General features: G+C 54.7%; 1 protein-coding gene across 1 annotated transcript in view; it reads right to left on the minus strand.

Annotated features, from left to right (window-relative positions):
• The window catches only part of LOC119096078 (myosin heavy chain, muscle), a 46,898-nt gene that overhangs the window by 5,044 nt on the left and 21,672 nt on the right, over window positions 1-20,182 (minus strand). The window contains exons 18-35 of the mRNA XM_037218933.1: window positions 18,789-18,876; window positions 16,962-17,079; window positions 15,242-15,359; window positions 14,316-14,452; window positions 13,857-13,983; window positions 10,286-10,495; window positions 8,270-8,509; window positions 7,622-7,895; window positions 7,074-7,216; window positions 6,429-6,554; window positions 6,089-6,192; window positions 4,735-4,813; window positions 3,741-3,884; window positions 3,128-3,295; window positions 2,661-2,767; window positions 1,698-1,929; window positions 929-1,081; window positions 194-423 (exon numbers count right to left, since the gene is read on the minus strand). Coding sequence (XP_037074828.1) covers window positions 194-423; window positions 929-1,081; window positions 1,698-1,929; window positions 2,661-2,767; window positions 3,128-3,295; window positions 3,741-3,884; window positions 4,735-4,813; window positions 6,089-6,192; window positions 6,429-6,554; window positions 7,074-7,216; window positions 7,622-7,895; window positions 8,270-8,509; window positions 10,286-10,495; window positions 13,857-13,983; window positions 14,316-14,452; window positions 15,242-15,359; window positions 16,962-17,079; window positions 18,789-18,876 — 2,798 coding nt within the window. The remainder of the gene's footprint in view (window positions 1-193; window positions 424-928; window positions 1,082-1,697; window positions 1,930-2,660; window positions 2,768-3,127; window positions 3,296-3,740; window positions 3,885-4,734; window positions 4,814-6,088; window positions 6,193-6,428; window positions 6,555-7,073; window positions 7,217-7,621; window positions 7,896-8,269; window positions 8,510-10,285; window positions 10,496-13,856; window positions 13,984-14,315; window positions 14,453-15,241; window positions 15,360-16,961; window positions 17,080-18,788; window positions 18,877-20,182) is intronic.

The following is a 20,182-nucleotide window of genomic DNA, read 5'->3' on the forward strand; positions in this document are numbered from 1 at the left end:
AGAAAAAATGACAAAGAATAGTCATAGCCACATCCCCTTCAGCATAGGATTACTTGCATGGCCCACTCTACCGCAAAAACTATATCCATACATAACGAGTCGCAGAAGTTAGCGAACATCGTCGGCTACAGAGCATCTGTGCCGTGGGCTGCCCATAGCCTGGATCACACGAAGGATAGCTCGCCGCGCTGACCTTGTGGCCTCGAACTCCTCCTCCTTCTCCTGGATGCGCCGCTCGATCTCCTGGCGCGCCTGGTTCAGCTCCAGCTGACCGCGCAGTACCTTGTTCTCTTCCTGCTCCAGCGCGCTCTCGGCCTCCTCCAGCGCCGACTGCAGCTCCTCCTTCTCCTGCTCCACCCGCTGGCGCAGTTTCTCCACCTCGGCCAGACTCCGGCCGCCGTCCATGATCTGGTCCATCAGGTCCTGCCGCCGACCGGCCGCGTCAGTGGTGGTCAGGTATGGAGCAGGTATAAGAGGCGGGTGCGTGAGGCATTTGTGATGCCAATATGTAACTTTGTGTGCTTAGGGAAGTCCCAGGTTAACAATGATTTCGTATTTCAACTTTGCGCCTGCGGGGATTGGAATTTCCGCACTTCCCATGTATGGCAAGAATGGCTTTAAAAGGACTTAAAGTATAGTTGACCCCGTCCCTAGTCCTTTTTGCAGAGCTTTCCTGCACGGAGCCGCTTGAGAACGTCTGAACAGACAGGCAAGGACCTTGTGGACACGATGATAACCCACTCCTAAACAAACAAACAGACAGACAGACAGACAGACAGACCAGGTCTAAGACTTTTGCTCCCTGGCTTCACCCAACCAATGGCTGAGCTACGACTACGGGCCAGTGCCGTTACCAACCAGTCAGTCCCAGCCAGTCCTAGGAAACCTCACACTCTTGGGCATCTAGCCACCCGACCCTCCTTCTCACCTTGACCTCATCGGCCAGGTTCTTGTTCTCGCGGCGCACAGATTCGAGCTGCTCGTTGCTCTCGTCGAATGCGCCCCGGACGCGGAACAGCTCGGTGCTGTAGTTGCGGCAGTCGCGCTGAGACGTGTCCAGCTCGGAAGCCACGTCATCCACCTGGCGGCGGGCAATCGAAGCTCAGTTGTGCGTGGCGGCAGGTGGTGGCGATGCTATAGCATCTGCGTTGGACGGCAGGTCGATAATGATAATATAATAGTTCTACAAAATAACACACCTAACTTTTATTGACTATCGAGGTTATCTTTCCGCAAGATGAATGGAAGGGCTGATCAGGAAAATATTAATCAAGCTGCCACAATATCCGTAAAAAACGCATTCTTCTCAGTTTCGGCCTGCTTTCTTCTCAAAGTTCGAGATTCTGGAGCTTTCCTTATTGAACAAGAAACTCCACCCCTGCTGTCTGCATAATGGTCTAATGGTTAATTATTCTACAAATCCATCCCCAACTGATGTCTGTGACGATCCTCTGAAGGCAGATCCGATTTGTCCACGAAACAATGCAATACCCAGAAACAATGTAAACAATACAGCGCCAACAACGAGAGCAGCCACACGCACCAGGTCAAAACCCAACGCCGTATCGAAGACGAGGCTTCACTTGTTGAAGCTTATGCGCGCTGGGGCTTCAATGGTCAATGAGTGCCTTCACTTATGCGAGACAACTCTGTCTGAGATAGGGCGAGGTTAGGGTAAGCGTTCTCCCCACACGTACCTTCATCTTCCACTCGGCGATGATCTTGTCGAAGCCCTTGGCCTTCTTCTCCATCTGGCTAGCCAGCTGCTGGGCACGCTCTACCTCGGCATGCATCTCGTCGATCTCGCCTGTCAGCCGCGCCTTGATCTTCTCCAGGCTGATGTTCTTCTGGTTGAGCACCTCCAGCTGCTCGGTGGCTTCCTGCAGGCGGACGGCCAGCTTGCGGCGCTGCTCCTCCAACTCCTCAGCCCTGCAACGGCAGATCAGCGTCAGAGGCAGATCCACACTTGGGGCTATATTGGGGATTGTGTGAGGGACTATATTAGTGATATAATTGGCATTAGATTGGAGATTAGAAAGAGGATTATGTTGGGTATCAAAGTGGAGACCAAATAAGGGATTGAATATTGGATTGTAGATTAGATAAGGGGTTTTATTGGATATCAACTTGGAGAGTAAATAAGGGAATATATTGGGGATTACATTGTAGTTTAGATAGAAGGTAATATTGGAGATGAGACGAGTGGTCACGGGTGGAGATTTGCGCTTCTTTGGGGGATCTTGGCCTCGCAGGTTTGTCTCGATTTGCTCGTCATTTAACCCTGTTCTGCTCGGCCTCACCGGTACCCCTATTCCGAGCAGGAGGGAGCGGATTACGCTCATGCATCAACCGATTTCAACGCAGTCAACTCAGGTCGATAGATTCAGTACCGCAGCGTCATTTTAAACTGGTTAGTTCATGGTAGTATCCAGAAGACGCAAAACGAAGTAATACACATCCTGTCAAAATGAGTTTTTAATTGTCCGTTCCGATAGCTCAGCTGGTTAGAGCACCTGTCTTCCGGTCCACCCAACCGTGGCGGTGGAGCGGGGGGGGGGGGGGGGGCGGGGGGTGTTTCTGCAGGGCAAGGTCGATGAGGTACCGTTCTCTGCAACGTTGGTAGGTTTCCACCTCAAAGACCTGGTCCACCGAGCCCTCACCTGGCGACGCCCTCCTGCTCGTACTTGTTACGCCACAGGTTAGCCTCAGCCTGGGCCTTGGCCACCTGGCGGCCCAGGTCCGATTTTCTCTCCGCCTCCTCGTCCACCTGTGAACCAATCCGCAGGTGAGGTCGGTGCGAGCAGCCAATCGGGGCACCGCACGCACAATAACTGGCCAGTGAAGACGATTGTGACATTGCAGACAGCCAGTCGGATGACGAAGCAAACAGACGAGGATGAGAACGTATTACAGTAAATCGATCAATGAGCTGGATGATGTGAAAGATGACCATTCAAGCGAGTGAGCTCAACCGCGTTAACAATTATGTAAAACTCATTACAACTGACTTCTTTCTATCACTTGACGGATTGTTCGTGGCTGGCTACAGCACCACACAGAAGCCTGTCACGCAGTCCACCTGTAGGCCTCCTTGTCGCATGACTCCAGCCTGCTTCATAGCCCTGACCTGTTCGCGCATGGTGTCGATGTCGTGCTCGAGGTTGCGGAACTTGCTGAGGATGGTGGCGCGCTCGCGTCCCTCCTCGTCGCACAGCCGGTTGCAATCGTCCAGCTGTGTCTGCAGCGTGGCGCGTAGCTTCTGCAGCTGCGACAGCTGCGACTCGGCCGTCTCCAGCTGCAGCGGCGTTGCCAGAGGTCAACACAAGGCGCCGGCGGTGTCCACGGTCACAGACAACCACCGGCGGAGGCCAGAGGTCACCACGAGGTGCCGACGTAGGTGAGAGGTTAGCACGAGACGCCGGCGGAGTCAGGAGCCACAGATGAGCACCGGTGGTCGGAATCGTGCACGACACCGGTGGGGGTCAGAGGTCTTAAAAGGGCATCGGCAAGGATAAGATGTTACAAGTGGGAAGTCAAATGTCATACAAGTCACCTGCAAGGCAGTCCGATGTGACTTCGTGAGTTTACCGCAGGCAACCTCACGCAAGAGTGCACATCACAGCTCCCCCGCCCCCCACCACCACCACCACCTCCACCACCTCCCACATCCCTTCCCACACACACAGTTAGACATTTAGAGCCACACCGACAGGCGAAACCCCCCAACGACGGCTGCTGACCTCTTGCATCAAGTCGGTGTTCTCGACGGTCAGTTTCTTTTTGGCACTGTCGAAGTCGCCGAGCGTCCTGTTAGCCTCCTCCAGCTTGGAGTTGATGCTGCCCAGCTGATCCTGGAGCATCTTGGTCTGCTTCTCCTCACTGGCCTGTCGCATCGCGTCTTGGGTTAACGATCGCGGACGTCACGTGACTCACAGAGCTTTCGCTAGAGGCCTAGGGAGCTGAGCCAATGGGAAGAGGCTGCTATCTATCTATCTATCAGGGTTATAATCGCAAGCAGGGGATCGCAAGCAGCTGAAGCTGCCGATTGACGAGTGAAAAGTCGTTCAAAGAACTACTCATATGATGAGTGGAACATAATTAGTATTGACCAGTGGATGTTTGAGCCAATATTTTATCTCACAAGGGAATCATTGCCTCATTCTGATCAGCTTGTGCACATACATTTAGTTCATGCCAAAATTAATGCATTGAATTACATTACGATGAAGAATCATTAATGGTTTTTGGTACTTATCCTCAGTCGTAATGCCCAGAGGTCACATCTACGGAACGACATCAGGCGGAAGCAGTAGAGTGACATGAACATCACTAGCCAGCCCCGCGCCAAAAAGCTGAAGAAAGCCATGCGTGTGTTGTTCGGTCTTCAACGGAGGGAGCCGCACGAATGGCACAAGAGAGCGCGATGAAGAGAGGGAAGGGACGTGCACAGGCTGTCTACGCCGGCAGAGAGGGAAGCGAAGGTTACCGTCGCGTGACAGGTCCGCTCCAGGGCGAGCCGGTACGCCTCAGCTTCGTCCGCCAGCCGGGACGTCTGCTTCTCTATGCTAAAAACGGAAACGGAAACCCACTGCGAAAAACCGCTCGCAAAAATCACGAACTCAAAGAGGTCAAAAATATCCGCCGGCTCTGCAAAACAGCCAGCCGGGTTAGTCGACACTCGCTGCAGCGCTGTCTCCGCTCTTCGCCGGGGGCGGCGCCACCGTCGCCGTCTACCTTCTCGTTGTTGGTGAGGTCGAGCGCCGACCTGAGCTCCTGCGCCTCGCTGCGCATGGAGTCTGCCTCGCGCTCGGACCTGTAATCGGCCGGAGGCAGGCGTCTGCCGGCGCGGCTCTCTTGCCAGCGGGGCTCGATTCCGGCGGGTCCGGCGGCGAGGCTACACCACTACGGGGCGACTCCACAGGCGGCGCTAGCTAGGCAAACCTCTATGCAGGCGGGGCACGGCACGGACGGCACGGGGACGCCACGGCGCGGCATGGGCGGCGGACGGACGCGAGCGTCGAGCGTCGGTCCGGACTGAGAGAGTGAGTGGTGCTCGCCTTCGGCGGAGGCGAGGCACATGATCGAGATGTATCCTCCGCATGCTGGAGATGCCACGAGAGATGCATTTTTGACCTAGTAAGTGACGGGCAAAATGTATCTGCACTCGATCGAAGTCCCGTTCCCTAAGGCTACTTTTTCCCCGCACTAAGAACTGTTCTAGTCCCACTCTAGCCCGTTCTGTCGCCGTTGTGGCTTCGTTCTAACCCCGTCAGTAATTGAAGCCATTCAGCTGTATTTTTGGTCGTTCTTTATCTGAATGTAAGAATAAAGTAGCCTACATCCGAAGTGCACTTTGATTTGGAAGCAGGTTGGGTAAATGTATATTTGGATCAGTTATGTCCTTGATTATGTCCCCGATTCAAATTCCTTTGAAAAACTTGATATCAGCCAAGGTTTCTTTTGACAGGACTTCCATGACCAATCGGTTGTGACGAAGCCATCCCTGCTCTCTGAACCGGAACCGTCGCTCGACACCTGTATATTCTGTGTCGTGTTCAGGGTGTGTGCTGTTGCGTTCGCGCTGTTCACACCATTCGACACCACTAAGCACCCTCAGCAGCGCTACGGGACGGACACCGTGTGGAGACGATGCAAGCTGTGATACCTTCCCACTGTTGACGTGGTCTATGGCAGCCCGCAGTTCGTGGGCCTTGGACGAATTATCCAGTTTCTCCTTTTCCGCCCTGAGGTGTCGGCACAAGCGTGGCTATACCATGGGTCTCAATGAGCTCGAGGGAATGGCGCCAGCTGCTGATGCAAGAAGGAAGACCAACGGAGAGTTTTCGTTGGAATCCCCATCAACACTGTTTGTTTCATGCTGGTATTTTTACGCTGTTATCACCCCTGTCTTCCTTTTTTCACTAAGCTTCCCATGTGTGTCATTCTCTCCCGCACGCATCCATCTACCTACTCTCCCTACTCACGCGCCCGCAAACCAGACAACAGCGACGATAAACACGTCAGTGAGGACGCGTACTAGAAAACCCCATAGTCTCTGCACCCATGCCACCTGGTGACTGGAACCTACTTGGCCTTGGACTTGTTCAGCTGGTCGATCTGTTCGGCCATCTCGGTGATGGCGTCGTTGTGCTTCCTTCTCAGGCCACCCAAGGTCGTCTCCTGCTGGATGCTCTGAGGACGAGTACGGGAGCACGTGACCGCGGGGGTCCCAGGAGGGAATGTGAATGACTTGAAGCGTCACTAGGCTGTCGCACTGGTTAAACAGCGGGGTGTGTTACTGACAGAACGATCAAGGTACTCGCATCCTGAGTACGCTGGGTAACCTCTCAGCTCAACTTCGGGAAGCTCCTCCACGACAAAGGAAGCCGCTTCTCCCACTCCCTCAGTGGGTCAGCAGACGTCATCACCTGTTCCTCGATGTCACGCCGCAGCTTGGCAATTTCGTTCTCGCGCTTCTTGTTGAGCTCCATCTGGGCGGCGGTGGCGCCACCTGCTTCCTCCAGCCGCTCCGTCAGCTCCTCCAGCTCACGTGCCTGGCAGTGGCACAGCGGCGGGTCACAGTGCCGCATGGGTTGGACGGTCTCTGATCTCGGGTCAGCAATCACGGGTAAACGCCGGCTTATGTTGAGGCGGGGTTTTCTATTGTGCTACCGCGTTGATACATGAAGGACTGCTACATGAGAGACTACTTTAAGGTTTCTATGGAGGAAAAGCTTCTCGTACTTAGTTCCCTTGAAACGGACTGCGTTCTTTCAGCGCTGGGTATAGCAAAGCTCACTGGATCGTTAACCGACTAAGGCCTTCAATCAGTTCAGCCGGTGGCTCCACCGAAACCTTTCGCTTCGACGCTTTACATCCACCGCCAGCTGACAAGTAAACAGCTGCGTGCTTGAGCCACACACCACTAACGACCACCAGCGTGCCGTGCTGGCCCCGCCGGGCTGCCGCTCACCAGTACTCTCCCTGACCAGGTCCCACACACCCCACCACGACAGGCCCCCACCGCCCGCTGTCCAGAGCCGGTGACGTCACCGGTGACGTCACACACTGACCAGGTCGGCGCGCTGCTTCTCAGCCTTGGCGCGGCCCTGGCGCTCGGACTCGAGCTCCTCCTCCAGCTCCTCGATGCGACCCTGCAGCTCCTTGATGGTGCGCTGCAGCCGGGTGACCAGGGCCTGCTCCTCCTCCAGTTTCGCTGCGAACGGGGCGGATAACGCGCCGTAGCCAGCAACCGACGCCGCCGTAACCAGACTGGATATCACAAATGGACGGTGCGTCGTGGTGTCCATGGCGGGTTTTATGATCTGGATCTGAAAGCTGCATCTCTAATCACTCGTAAATCATGGAAAACCACGAAATGTTTTGTCTTAGTTACTGTCAGCTCGTAAGTAGGACTCTTTTCCTCGCATGGCCGACTTTTTGAGTTCTTCGACCATTACTTGACTTGTGAAGGTAGTTCTGATATGAATCATCAGTCAGCTGGCAATTCGACGTGCCCTGCCATCAAGCGTACATGCCCCCCCTTGCCCCCCCCCCCCCCCCCCCGACGAACACAGACCGGGTGCATCCGGCCGGGTGCTTGCGCGAGCCTCCCGCTTACTGGACAGCTGGGCGATCTCCCGGTCCTTGCGCATCATGGTCTGCTCAAGCTCGCGCTTGTTCTTCTCCAGGTCGGCCACGGCCTCCTGGGTCAGCTTGAGGTCACCCTCCACCTTCCGCTTGGCCTTGTCCATCTCGGCGCGCGTCTTCTTCTCGCGCTCCAGCGAGTCCTCCAGCTCGTCCAGCGTCTGCTCCAGCTTGGCCTTCACCTTGGTCAGGTGGCCCACCTTGTCCTCCTGGGTGCCGAAGTCGTCCGTCGTCTTCTGCTGGGTCTCCTGTGGATTTGCAGTGTAATCAGCACATGTTTTCTGATTGCATGCCTGTAATCGGTTGGCTTCAGTACGCAAACCAGCCTGGCCTGCGCGGATTATTGTCATGTGATCTACGGCTATTATATGTATCAGGGCTAATAGAAATTCGTGGAAACAGTGAAGAGGCGGTTTATTTGACAGACTGACGGTTGATGTAGGAAGTGGTCCTTGAAGTAGGAGTAAATCAGAACATATATCAAAGCACACAACAAAAAAAACAACTTGAAAACCAACATCTTCAGGAAGGTCGGTACCGGCCACACCAAAACCTTCAACAAAGTCTTGTCACCCAAATTATTCATCACTCGGGTTGCCATGCCTGTTGACCCAACACTCACCTGGAGTCGTTTCTTCTCGCGGTTCAGCTTGTTGATGAGCTCGTCCTGCTGCGAGATCTCGTCGTTGAGGGTGCGGATCTTGTGGTCGCGTGCCGTCTTGTCGGCTTCCAGCTTCTTCATGGTGGCCTGGACCTCGTCCAGGTCCTTCTTGAAGCTGCTCAGGTCCTGCTCCATCTTGCGCTTCTCCTGCGACAGCTTCTGACGCGCCTCCTCCTCCTCCGACAGACGATCCTGGGCGTCCTGAGGTCACAAGATGCCAGCAAGCGTCAACCGGCGGCCGACACTCATCAACCGGCGGCCGACACTCGTCAACCGGCGGCCAGCAGCCGTCAACCGGCGGCCGACACTCATCAACCGGCGGCCGACAATCATCAACCGGCGGCCGACACTCGTCAACCGGCGGCCAGCAGCCGTCAACCGGCGGCCGACACTCGTCAACCGGCGGCCGACACTCATCAACCGGCGGCCGACACTCGTCAACCGGCGGCCGACACTCATCAACCGGCGGCCAGCAGCCGTCAACCGGCGGCCAGCAGCCGTCAGCCGGCGGCCGACACTCGTCAACCGGCGGCCGACACTCGTCAACCGGCGGCCGACACTCATCAACCGGCGGCCGACACTCGTCAACCGGCGGCCGACACTCGTCAACCGGCGGCCAGCAGCCGTCAACCGGCGGCCAGCAGCTGCCATCAGCTGGTCAACGGGCGTCATATGCGAACACGGAAGTCCGCTGCTCTGCTCTTAAAGACAGCGGGAGAGACAAACACAGTTGTTGCAGCAAAATGCGTCATATGGCAATAATCGGACCAACGAAGGAGTCCACATCTTAAAATCAGCGTAGCACGTGAAAGACAACGTAACGTAGCAACGTAGACGACGTCAAACAAAGCTAAGCTCATCAAAAACGTTCTCCGGACTTCTTCGGCAACATGTCATCAGATCTCAACTATCAAAGACGTTGAGAAGCCGTTACAAATTTCGCTGCCCCTAGAACGCGGTCAAATGAATGCATGAATAAGGTAACACCTGCATGTCGCAGATTCATGTTCTTCACTTGCCCGAAATATTTCCCGAAAATGAAAATAAAAAATACAACAACGATCCCAGCTACGTAATGCACCAAATAGGAAGCCTGATGCAGAGCAGCATCGACTCGGATCATCACATTCTAGAGACCAGAGCAGAATCATGCGTGTGTTATCGCGACGTCCGGAATCAAGCCAAGCCGTAATCGTAACGGCTTGGCTTGTGGTGCTTGTCGGCATCAGCCCCCACCAACGGAAATAAATGACCGAAGGTGAAACTGCGCGGCAGGGGTCTGGAACGCAGGATTTTCAAAACAGAGTCGGTTTAGGTTCCAAGAATTCTGCCACTGACTCAGTTTGATCACACCGCAGTCGGTTTATACACAGCCTGCCAGGCGTCAGTGCGGTGGTTTGATAGGGTTGTAAAGGGGAAGGTCGCTTCTATAGATAGCACATTAATCGTTTTACGATCTCATGGTGTGCGAGAACGCAGACGTCCGTTTCCAGTTAGCGACAGTAAATAATGCTGTTGGAATAAAATCCTCGCATTCAATCAAAAATTCGGACAACGGAGTTCCTTCAAAGCTTCATGAATCAGTGCGCCTGCGTGCAAGCAGGACAGAGAAGTCTTCTGTCTCACCCTCGAGCGCGTTCTTCCAAGATCAGCTCTAATTGGAATCTCCACAAGGGTTCTCAAACTAAATTCGAAGCAGCAATGACACCCTCTCTCAAGAAGAGCAGGAGCAACTACACAACTTCGGGCTCTCTGCAGCAATGACATCTACTCGCCCTACTCAGCCCACGTTACCAGCCCTCGCCCTGTACTGCTCTCTCCTTCGACTCTCGCCCTACCTTGCCCTCTCCTCCGACTCCCACCCTATCCTGTCCTCCCCTCCGACTCTCGCCTTACCCTACCCTTCCCTCCGACCCTCGCCCTCTACGCCCTTCCCCCTTTTCCCCAATCCTCTCCCTGACCCTCGCCACTACTCACAGTCAGCTGGCTCTCGAGGTCGGCCTTCTGCGCCGCCAGCTTCTGCTGCTTGGCCAGCTCGTCGCCCATCTCGCCCCGCTCGGACTCCAGCCGCGAGAGCAACTCGTTCTTCTCCTTCAGCAGCTTGATGTTGGCCTCCTCTGACTCCTTGCGCTGCTTCAGCTCAAGTTCCAGTGCCGCCTCCGCCGCCTCAGCCTCCTCCTTCAGCCTCTGTCGGGGACATGGTCGGCGTTAGCTATAGCGAGACGTGTTGGGGGGGGGGGGAGGGGGGGGGGGCGACGACAGAGGGACGGGAGATGCGGGCGTCGTCAGCAGGGCAGGCATGCAGCGGCAGCATGGTGGCAGACATGGGCACAGTCAGCAGGTGCGGAGGCGGCATCGCCAGGAGAAGGATGGCATCGGCACCAGCACAACAGCGAGACAAGAAATGGGGGAGGGGAGACAGCCACACGAACTGGAGGAAGCAGGCGGTGCGTGGACGGCGCCAATGGCCATACAGAAGAACGGCTGAAGCGATGGGCAGGAGGCGCGACAGTGAAACGGTAGTGAAGCCTTCAGACCACGAATGTGGTCGCAGATCCAAGGAAAAGAGGACTGGTAGAACACGACGAAAAATGGTTACGCAATAAACCTCTCACGTTTCATCTGTGTGTGAGGAATGAGAAAAATCATTAAGTTATTTGCATCCAGGTTACACCGCTAAAAACGCCTGCATCCATTGGTGGAGAATGCAGTGTAGCTACGGCAGCACCAACTATTCATGAAATTGTTGCGGATGCGACGTTTGGTGATTGACAGAAGCTCGTTTTAGCGGATTTGTCACGTCCAGTTTCTCCAGAACTGTCCATTCGTGCCCGCATCTGAAGCATTTGGCGAGGAACATGCTAGCAATTCGCATCAGCCTTTTGGCTGTTTTGAACTTTCCACTTGTCGAAGACTGCTGTCGATGTGAACCCTATTACCTGCACTAGGGCTTCGATTCCAGCTCGCCATTCTTCATATCTAACCACCGCATCTTCAACGCTCTCTTCGAACTCTCCAACACAGTAATCCATGTCGCCGAGGATCACTAAAACTCCGCAAGCTTCCCTCGCACGGTGTTTGAGAGCTGCCGCTGACTTTGCCGGGCTCCAAGACAGCTCTGACCCCCACCAGCCCATCCGCCGGCGTAGTTCGGAACTCAGGCGACAGGTGGCTCTGCCCGCGGCTGGTTTTGGAACCGCCATGTTTATACGTTATCAATCACGCCAGTTTGGTAAATCAACGGGAGAGATACCTTCGGTTAAAAAAACATCGGTCGTCACGCTCGCTTCGTACGGTCCGATGCCCGACGAAAAATATCGGCAGGGCAGGCAGCCATGCTACTCTGCATGATCAGGTGTGTTTAACGAAAAGGATAAATCACAAAAGTTGAGCTCTTGTTTGGTTTGAACCTCATTACCTCTGAAGCAACATCGTTACGGACTCTGCAAGATTGAGCTTAAGGGTTCAGCTCAATCCTGTTTATGCCAAACCCGTAGTCCATCGATGAGTTCTGAACTTCCTGTTTACGAACAGCGCATCTAAACAGCATGGCAAATAGCATTCGAAGTGATGCGTCAGAACGCCTGAGGCTAGCGACTGCGTACCGCTGGTTTTAAATACTAAGATGGGAAAGTTAACTGATGCTCTTTCACAACTATCGATTTCCGCAACAATGTCATAAATATGTAACATTTCATGTCCATTTTACCACAGATGCTCGCCCCGAATTAAGCCATTTCTTCAGTATCCACCTGTTCAAAACGCGGCCGCACAGTTTGGCTTCAGCTAGCGTCTAGGGCGGCAGCCACTCAAAAGCTGGCGAGAGTCCAGATACATCTTTCCGTTGCTTTGTCTGGTTATCCACCTGATGCAGCAACAATATTTGCACACCTAGAATAGAACAGCGCCGGGGCAGGTAGCGTGATGGACTACAGGCTCTGGGTATTGCAAATCTATTTCATTTGTTAGTTCCTTGTGCATTTAAACCATATTTATGCAGCTAGAGGCTAAAATGTTCATAAGCGTCCAGTTTCAGTTGAGTGTCTTTCGCTCCAAAGTGCTTCAGGCTCGATTTTGCGTTTGTTTGACCAGATCTGGTAACCGCTGCCGTTATCTCTAGCGGTACTAAAATCGTTACAGTTGGAGACTGCTGGGACAACGCAGCGCTCAGCTTGATTTCGAGGTACATTTGCACTGGACACAGGTACTAGAATCCATCCCACAGTTAACGATGCTGACTGCATTGCTGGCGGGGGCATGTCGTGGTGCTGGAAGGCTGCCTTACTCGGGAATGTGTTATAGTGTCTGGGCCAGACTGAGACCTGTGGGGCTCCGGTACACCCTGAGCCTACGTCTGCCGCAGCCGCATAGGCTTACGGCGTGATACGCGGCGGTAAATCCAGGTACGCGGATGATGAGCGAAGTTCGCCCCAGACTCGACTGCATTTCATAACAGCTATAGGCGTCAGAACGGCAGCGTTCTGAGCGGCTTGTTGGAAAATGCAGCGTTGGTTATGGTGCATAGAATGAAAGGAATAAATCGGATGACCCTTATCCGCCTCTCACTGTTCGATGGTATTCCGTGGTTATGAGCACAGCCGGGGCTGTTCGTGGGTGGAATTCTGAAGATGAAATGAAATCCAGCCACTTTAGATGCAATTCAACAGCCGATGCAACGCTATCACAATTTTTCCAACACCATCCAGTTTACTTTATCTTTGCAAGCATGGTTTGTTGCGTAATCTATATCACTTATCATCATCGCATATTCTATTGCAAAATGCTTATCACTTTTTGACCCACTCCATCACAGTAAGCCAAATGTATCATGGTTGCCACAAATTAACAATTTAAATCGATATTGGGTCACTCAGCACGCTCCAAACAATTTGTTCCGGCCCGGGATTTGGGTCCAGTGGATTCTTAATCCGTGCTTATTTAGACTTCCTGGTTCAATCCGGTCCAATCCACTAAGAAAAAATCACCACCGAGCTTCCCCCAATTGCGAGGAACTTAATTCAAACCGTACCTGGCGTGTAAGGACCATTTCGGGCCTAGGAAAGAGGGGGAAGCAAGGTAAGAAGGAGGATGATGCCACGATAGGATGACCTCTAACACAGACTCCGGATAGTACCTTTTTATTGTGTTAAGTCCTGCTGTATTGTAAACAACGCAAGCCCGTTTGCACCGTGTACAGACAACGGGATTAATCGGAATGTGAGGGGACCAGGCTTTTGAAACAATTGGAATGGCGAACGCTCGCTGCAGCGGGCCTAACCGCGGTGCATTGGCCCTCAGCCGAACGGACCGGAAAGTTAAGCTAAGCCACGTCATTGCCGGTCTGATTCGTTGGAGCGGGTGTCGGTCAGCTGTCTGACATTGACCCGTGCCTGACCTCCCACGTGTTCGACCTTGACCTCGACGCAGGTTCAGTGAAGCCTGCATCAGTCACGTGACCTAACTGAACACCGCCACAGCGGCCATGCAACCAGCCTGGACACCGCCTGTCGTGTCAGGTGACCTATCCGTGACCTGCTACGTGACTGACCTTAAGCTCGTCCTCGATGCGGGTCTGGTAGAGCATGGGGCGGACGCGGATCCAGAGACGGAACCAGGCCCAGCCGTTGAGCTTCATGTACTTGCGGATAGCTCGCTGTACCACCAGCAGCATGGCCCTGCGGGCGTGGCAGGTCAGGGTCAGGGTCAGGGATGGGGTCGGGGTCACAACTCCAACATTGGCACCTGACCCGAGGTCACGGGTCGCGGCGAGGGAGGGCAGGCTGAGAATATGACGCGCGATGCCAGTCAGATTGTGTCGCCAGGCGCCAAAAGACTGCTTCGCCAACGCTGCGTATCCCAGCGTCATGAAAATGAACATGTCATGGAAATAAACACGGTGAATTCTGCAGCAAAGCGGTACAAAAATGGCCATTGTGCCTCATGGGAGAGGATGACAATATGGATGAGCAAAAACAATTTGTAGGATGGAGGGGTATCTGCCACTTACCGCTGTTCCTTGAGCTTCTCGTACTCCTTCCGCGACCTGTATCCGCGGATGCAGGCTTGCATCCAGGAGAAGATCTGGTTGAGCTTGTCATCGCGCAGCTCTTCCAGGTCTCCCAGAACGCCGGCACGGAAGAAGACCTGTTCGCAGTCGCCATGCTGTCATTGTCGCCATCCTCATCAGTTACCAACATAGCAATGCTAACGTGCGTTTCTTGCGTTGCGTGTCTGGTCTTCTGCTTTATTTCTTTTGCCGTCTTTGGAGACCTGCGATTGTGTCTGAGTGGTGTTTTATAAGAACTGAGCACTGTACCTTGCACATCGTGCCTATCATGGAGAGCCAAAAGGCTGCTAGAAGTGAAAAAGAAGCTGAAATGGCGATGGACTCAATTACTATTCATGAAACAAGCTTGAAGATTTGAATGGGGACCGGTAACATGATTCCTTCGCGACATTTCATGCTTTATGTTCACATCGCCGGTCATAAAACGCCAACAATACCCGGCAGTCCAAACACTTTGTTCATGAAGCAAATCACAAGTCGTGGATGGAAAGAGACGGCAAAGGGATCCGTAGTTTTAACTATACCTTTACGCAAATTGTACCTTTACGCAAATGTCAACGCCGCAAAACACAAATATCCAGGCGATAAACATGATATTTGATTATGCCTCTAGACTATACAACTTGTTACCCAAGTCTCAGATGCATACGCATCGCGATTGGCAAAAGCAGAATAAGCTGAGCAAAAGCTTTCATGGCACCGCCGGCCAGTTTCCCTAGGATTGTGACTTATCATTTACCTGTACTAGACATTCTTATTTCGAGCAAAGCGAGTGAGCTGACATCGAGCCGTCGCCGCAGTGTCCGGTTAGAGACAGCAGCACGCATGCGGCCGTCACCCGCTGTTAGCTGACATTCCAGACATGCCTTGGTGAGCCCCATTCTGAACTTGTCCTGGTCCAGCTCCAGCACTTCCAGACACTTTTGCGTGGCGTCGCGGTCCTCCTTGTACGGCTTCATCTCATCCACAGCCAGGATAACGTAACTAAGCGGGAGATCATGCCGGTCAGGCTCGCTGCGTTCATCACACTGAACCCGAAGGGGAAGGAGTAGCTCCGCGTAACGCGTCAACCTCGCACCAGCCTCTTCATCGTGCATGGCCACCCATGTGGGCAAGGCCGAGTTGCGGAGGTCTGGAGGCCTGTTGACGGGTTACGTCGAGTCTGCTCCGATTAGTCTGCGCTGTTGTTGGCCCAGATCACGAGGAGACATTCACCAACGCCGACGGACGATTGATGGGGTGCTATCGGGTGTGGGGTGCGGGTGTTGTCAAGTGTGGGGTGCGGTTGCTGCTGGGTGCAGGGCGCAGGTACTCTGCGGGTCGGGGTCACACGGGGTCGGGGGCACGCAGACGACACGCTGGGGGTCTACAGCATTCCCGGGAAACGTTCTCGTCCCGTCGGCGGTTGCGCTGCTCCCAGCGTCGTCCTGGAAAAGACATGCTCAGTCCCTCGTGGATGCAGAGCGAGAGGCTTCTCCCTGGAACCTCTCCACTCGCATGCTTGCACGCTTATCTGCTACCACCGCTCTGTGACGAGGCGGTTCCTGGACACAGGGCAGACACGGATGCAGGTTGACGCCTCCTTGTCCTGGAGCCACGGGTGGCCATGCCGGGTGCGGGCGGGCGGGGGCGGGGCGGGGCGGGGGGCGATGTACCTTGGTGAGACCCAGGCGGAACTTATCCTCGTCCAGCTCCACCACTTTGAGGCACGTCGCACAGGCGTCCCGGTCATCCTTGACCTTGTTCATCTCCTGCGGCGCCAGGATGACGTAGCTTTCGGAGGGGCGAGAGGGAGTCAGTGCGCTGCTGCAGTGGCGGCCATTGGATGGGGGGGGGGGGGGGGCAGCTGCATGTAGACAAGCGGGAGTCAGTGCTCTGCTACAGGGGCGGGCCCCGGGCGGGGAGCGGCTCACGCGCGGGCGGGAGGGAGTCAGTGCTCTGCTACAGGGCCCCGGGCGGGGAGCGGCTCACGCGCGGGCGGGAGGGAGTCAGCGCGCTGCTACAGTGACGGCCCCCAGCGACCAGCAGCCCACGCATGGATGAGTCGTGACGACACCTTTGATATCAAGCCAGCATCTTTGACGGGTCGAGTCGGTACCTTTGATGAGTCGAGTCGACATCTTCAAAAGTGTCGGTTCGCAGAAGAGTGCATTAATTTAGCTAATCAGGTTTCGATCAACAATCCCTGCGCAGCTAGAAAATCATTGTGTAGTCATCTTGGTAAGTTCCGCACTTGAAAGCTGGTGACTGAGAGCAAGTTCGTGACTGAAAGCGTGGTTAAGTCTGCGAGGTTCGGAGAGCTCAACAAAACAGAAAAGAACATCCTATGCCGTGATTTTGCGGCCGTCTGAATCGGTCAGTGCTCCAGAAGCTGTGCGTTACGCTCGATATCATGGTGGAAACAATTTCATATGTGTAGATGAGTAAATCGACACTGACGTGGACTATTCTCTGAAAAATAGCGGATCTCACATTAGCTTTTAGGGAGCTTTTATCGCCCGTTGATTTATTATATATATATATATATATATATATATATATATATATATATATATATATATATATGTAAGCTTTTGATATGCTCACCGGTGGCGGAAGTCGTGGTACACCAGCCTGTTGGGGAATCCCTTGCGGCAGATACGGATACCCTCCAGCACGCCGTTACACGTCAGTTGGTGCATCACCAGGTGCGAGTCGATGACACCTGGCGGCGGCGGCGGTAAGCTTAGCTACTTTGGCAGCGTGCGCAACCCAGTGGTGCTCACACATTTGCACTTCACGGGCTGGAAACGCGATCTAACTTATTGAAGGTGATTCATTCGGAATGAATGTATGTTCATGCGAAGCACACAAGGTTCTAATGTTGACAGCCGCCATGACGCAGCGCCTTATGAACAATTGGCGAAAGCATGGGAGTGAGGACATTTATCTTGAGTCAGTGTTCCTGAGATTCGTCAGTGAATATGAATTAACTTACCGTTGTCCGCATTGGTTTAATTGCCTTTCAAAGGGAGTTGCTTGAGCGAATCTTGAGCACAGCGAAAGACAGCCGTCAATTTTCAATGTTAAGGTCACATGTTTTAATTTGACTATGCAGAAGCACTGCTTGCTATGAAAAGACAGCTGGAGCCTATAAGCGTTGATATTTATGACTAAACCCCAGTCAAATCACGGCGAAAGGACGGACTTTTGTTTGCTAGCATCTGCTAATTTATCCGCGGAGTTAGCAGTCAGGCCAAACGTGTGAGGACATGCGAACCATGCTGACCGGCTGCGCTTCTCCAGGCACGCGGATCTGCGAGCTCTCCAGACAAGAAGCTCTTTGAGCTCTCTTACCGGGAGATTTGGTCTCGTTAGGGATGATGCAACGGATAAAGTTGGGAGACGTGGCCCGCAGAGTCACCATCAGGTTATTCAGTTGCTCCTGAGGTCGAGGGTGGGCGTTAGGGGCACACCAGATCAACTCAGGTGCCGCAGGCAGGAGTGCTCGGCAGGCAGGGGCACTCGGCAGGCAGGCGGGTGTCCGGCACTTCCTCTGCCGGAGCTGTGCAGGACACTCGCAAGCGAAACAGCAAGGCCTTCGTGGGTACCCCGTATGCCAGGGCGGCGTGGGGCGAACACCCAAAACACACGGGCTGTCGGAGGGCTTGCAGCATGGTGGAGCCAGGCGAGGCACACAGGAGAAGCAAACCGGCAGTCGGGGACACTCCTGCGTTGTGGGTCTGAAAGCAGACCCTGGTCGTGGGCCTGAATGCGTTCCTGGGCTCTCCCGCTTGTTGGAGGGAGAAGCCAGATTACGCGTCAGTGCAAGCTGAAGGGTCGAGGTTGCGGAGATCGCCACACCTCCGCCGACTGGAGGTTCACACGGCACGCCGACCAACCGGGTCAGGGGTCAGGCCCGTGCCAAACTGGGCAATGCAAGGAAGCCAACAGCTCTCAGCGCAGGGGAGCCTCAGCGGAAGGCACGGCAGGCAGCTGGAACCGAGTGGCATTCCGGCGCAGGCAGAAACAGATAGCACGCCCCATTGATCATCCGCAGCTCCAGCACAGCCTGGATTGCGGCACGCTGCGCAGCCGTCGGGCGCCAGGAGGCCTCGCCCTGGTTCGGGCGGCTCACACGGGGCGAGGCAGGCAGCCGGGCCAACGGCCATGCCGAATGCTCCGCAGCCGCAAAGGTCCGGCAATACACACGCACGCAAGAGGGCCTTAACTACGGGAGAGAGGGGAGAGGCGGGGACACACGACTCCCGCCGGCCGGCGGAGCGGGAGGGGGGGGGGGGAGGGAGGCACACGGCTCAGACCGGCGGTCTGCCGAGTCGGGTGGGGATCCCCCGGGCACAGCCTCCGGACCGATCCTCCGGACCGACCGCCTGAGGCGAGCGAGCGACACGCTGTGAGGGGAGGACCGCTTACCCGCCGACTTGGTCTCGTTCGGGATGATACAGCGGATGAAATGCGGGGAGGTGGCGTGCAGGGTGGCCATGAGGCCGTTCAGCTGCTCCTAGAACACGGCAGCGGGAACGCTAGAGACGGCCGGCGTCCGTGGCGCTTCACTGCAGGGGGGGGGGGGGGGGGCATTCCAGGAGGTACCGCGGCACCACAGCATGCACTCGGGTGGGGGAAGGGCAGGCGGGCGAAGCTTTATCACGAGCAGCTACCGAAGACATTCGAGGGGGGGGGGGATGACGGAGCTTACACCTCCAAAGTGGCCCCAAAAGCTTGGCTGCACAACTTTTTAGTGATCAGTCTCGAACATGAGACGACGCACAAGTTTGGAAGCTTCCACCTGGGCCCGCAGTAGAGGCGTATCCTCGGGTGGGGGGGAATGGGGGGGGGGTCACCAGGGTGACGGGTTTGAGAGGTGGTTCACACGTCAGATCCGGGCACATCTACGGGGAGCTCATCACGCTGGCCATCGGTCACCGGTGGGGGCGGGGCTCCATGCGAGTGGGGTAACAAGAAACGTCGGGTCCATCCAGGCAGCGGCGGTGACGCTGTCGAAGAGAGCTGATACACAAAGAAGGGAGTTCACGGTTAGCGGGGGCACAACGAGCAAGACGACGGCATATACGGGCACCGGGCTCGAGCAAAATCTACGTGCGTGCTCCGCACGTCAGGAAGATGTCGGACGCATCCACAAACTGCATGTCGATGCAGGGTCACCACAATCGGAGAAGGGCGAGCAACAGCTGGACGCGTTTTCGCCGCATCGGGAAAACTCGGACTGCACGCAGGTCGTATACGGGGCACCGGTTGCATGTCGAGCGGAGGGACAAGCGATACCTGCGTGTGTCTTCAGCGCATTGGGAACATATTGACGAGCAAAGTGGGGGTTTCACGAAGCCGTTGCACCAGGTGTGTCGCCACCTAATGGTGGATAGAAGGTGGCGTCAGATGGAGCTGTGGAGAGCTTGTCAGGTGAAAGTGCTGCAGCGGGTGGGGACTTCTCGCGGATGGCATGGGTTGAAATATGTGATGTAATTGGTCATCGAAACTTTCCACCTTGCACTGTGGCCAGAGCCAGTTTATGACCTTTTCAGTCGATGTCAATGGACACAGCCGGTGTTTTATTTTCAAACTGATCTGAAGTTTAGAGCTGTACTGACTGTTGACAAGTGTCAACTCATCTCTAAATGTTGTTGATATTCGACGTTTCCAATGACAATGAACCATCTTTGCCTCGCCGTAAGTGCACACATGCTAATTACCATAGTAACAGGAAATTCGGTAACACTTCGAATCTGCTAAAACAGTCCTATACTTATGTCTCAAGGTACAGCTCTATATCTACGTGGCCATGGCTCCAG

The sequence above is a fragment of the Pollicipes pollicipes genome, unplaced genomic scaffold (genome assembly GCF_011947565.3).
Source record: "Pollicipes pollicipes isolate AB1234 unplaced genomic scaffold, Ppol_2.1 Scaffold_4219;HRSCAF=4965_pilon_pilon_pilon, whole genome shotgun sequence".
NCBI lineage: Eukaryota > Metazoa > Arthropoda > Thecostraca > Pollicipedomorpha > Pollicipedidae > Pollicipes > Pollicipes pollicipes.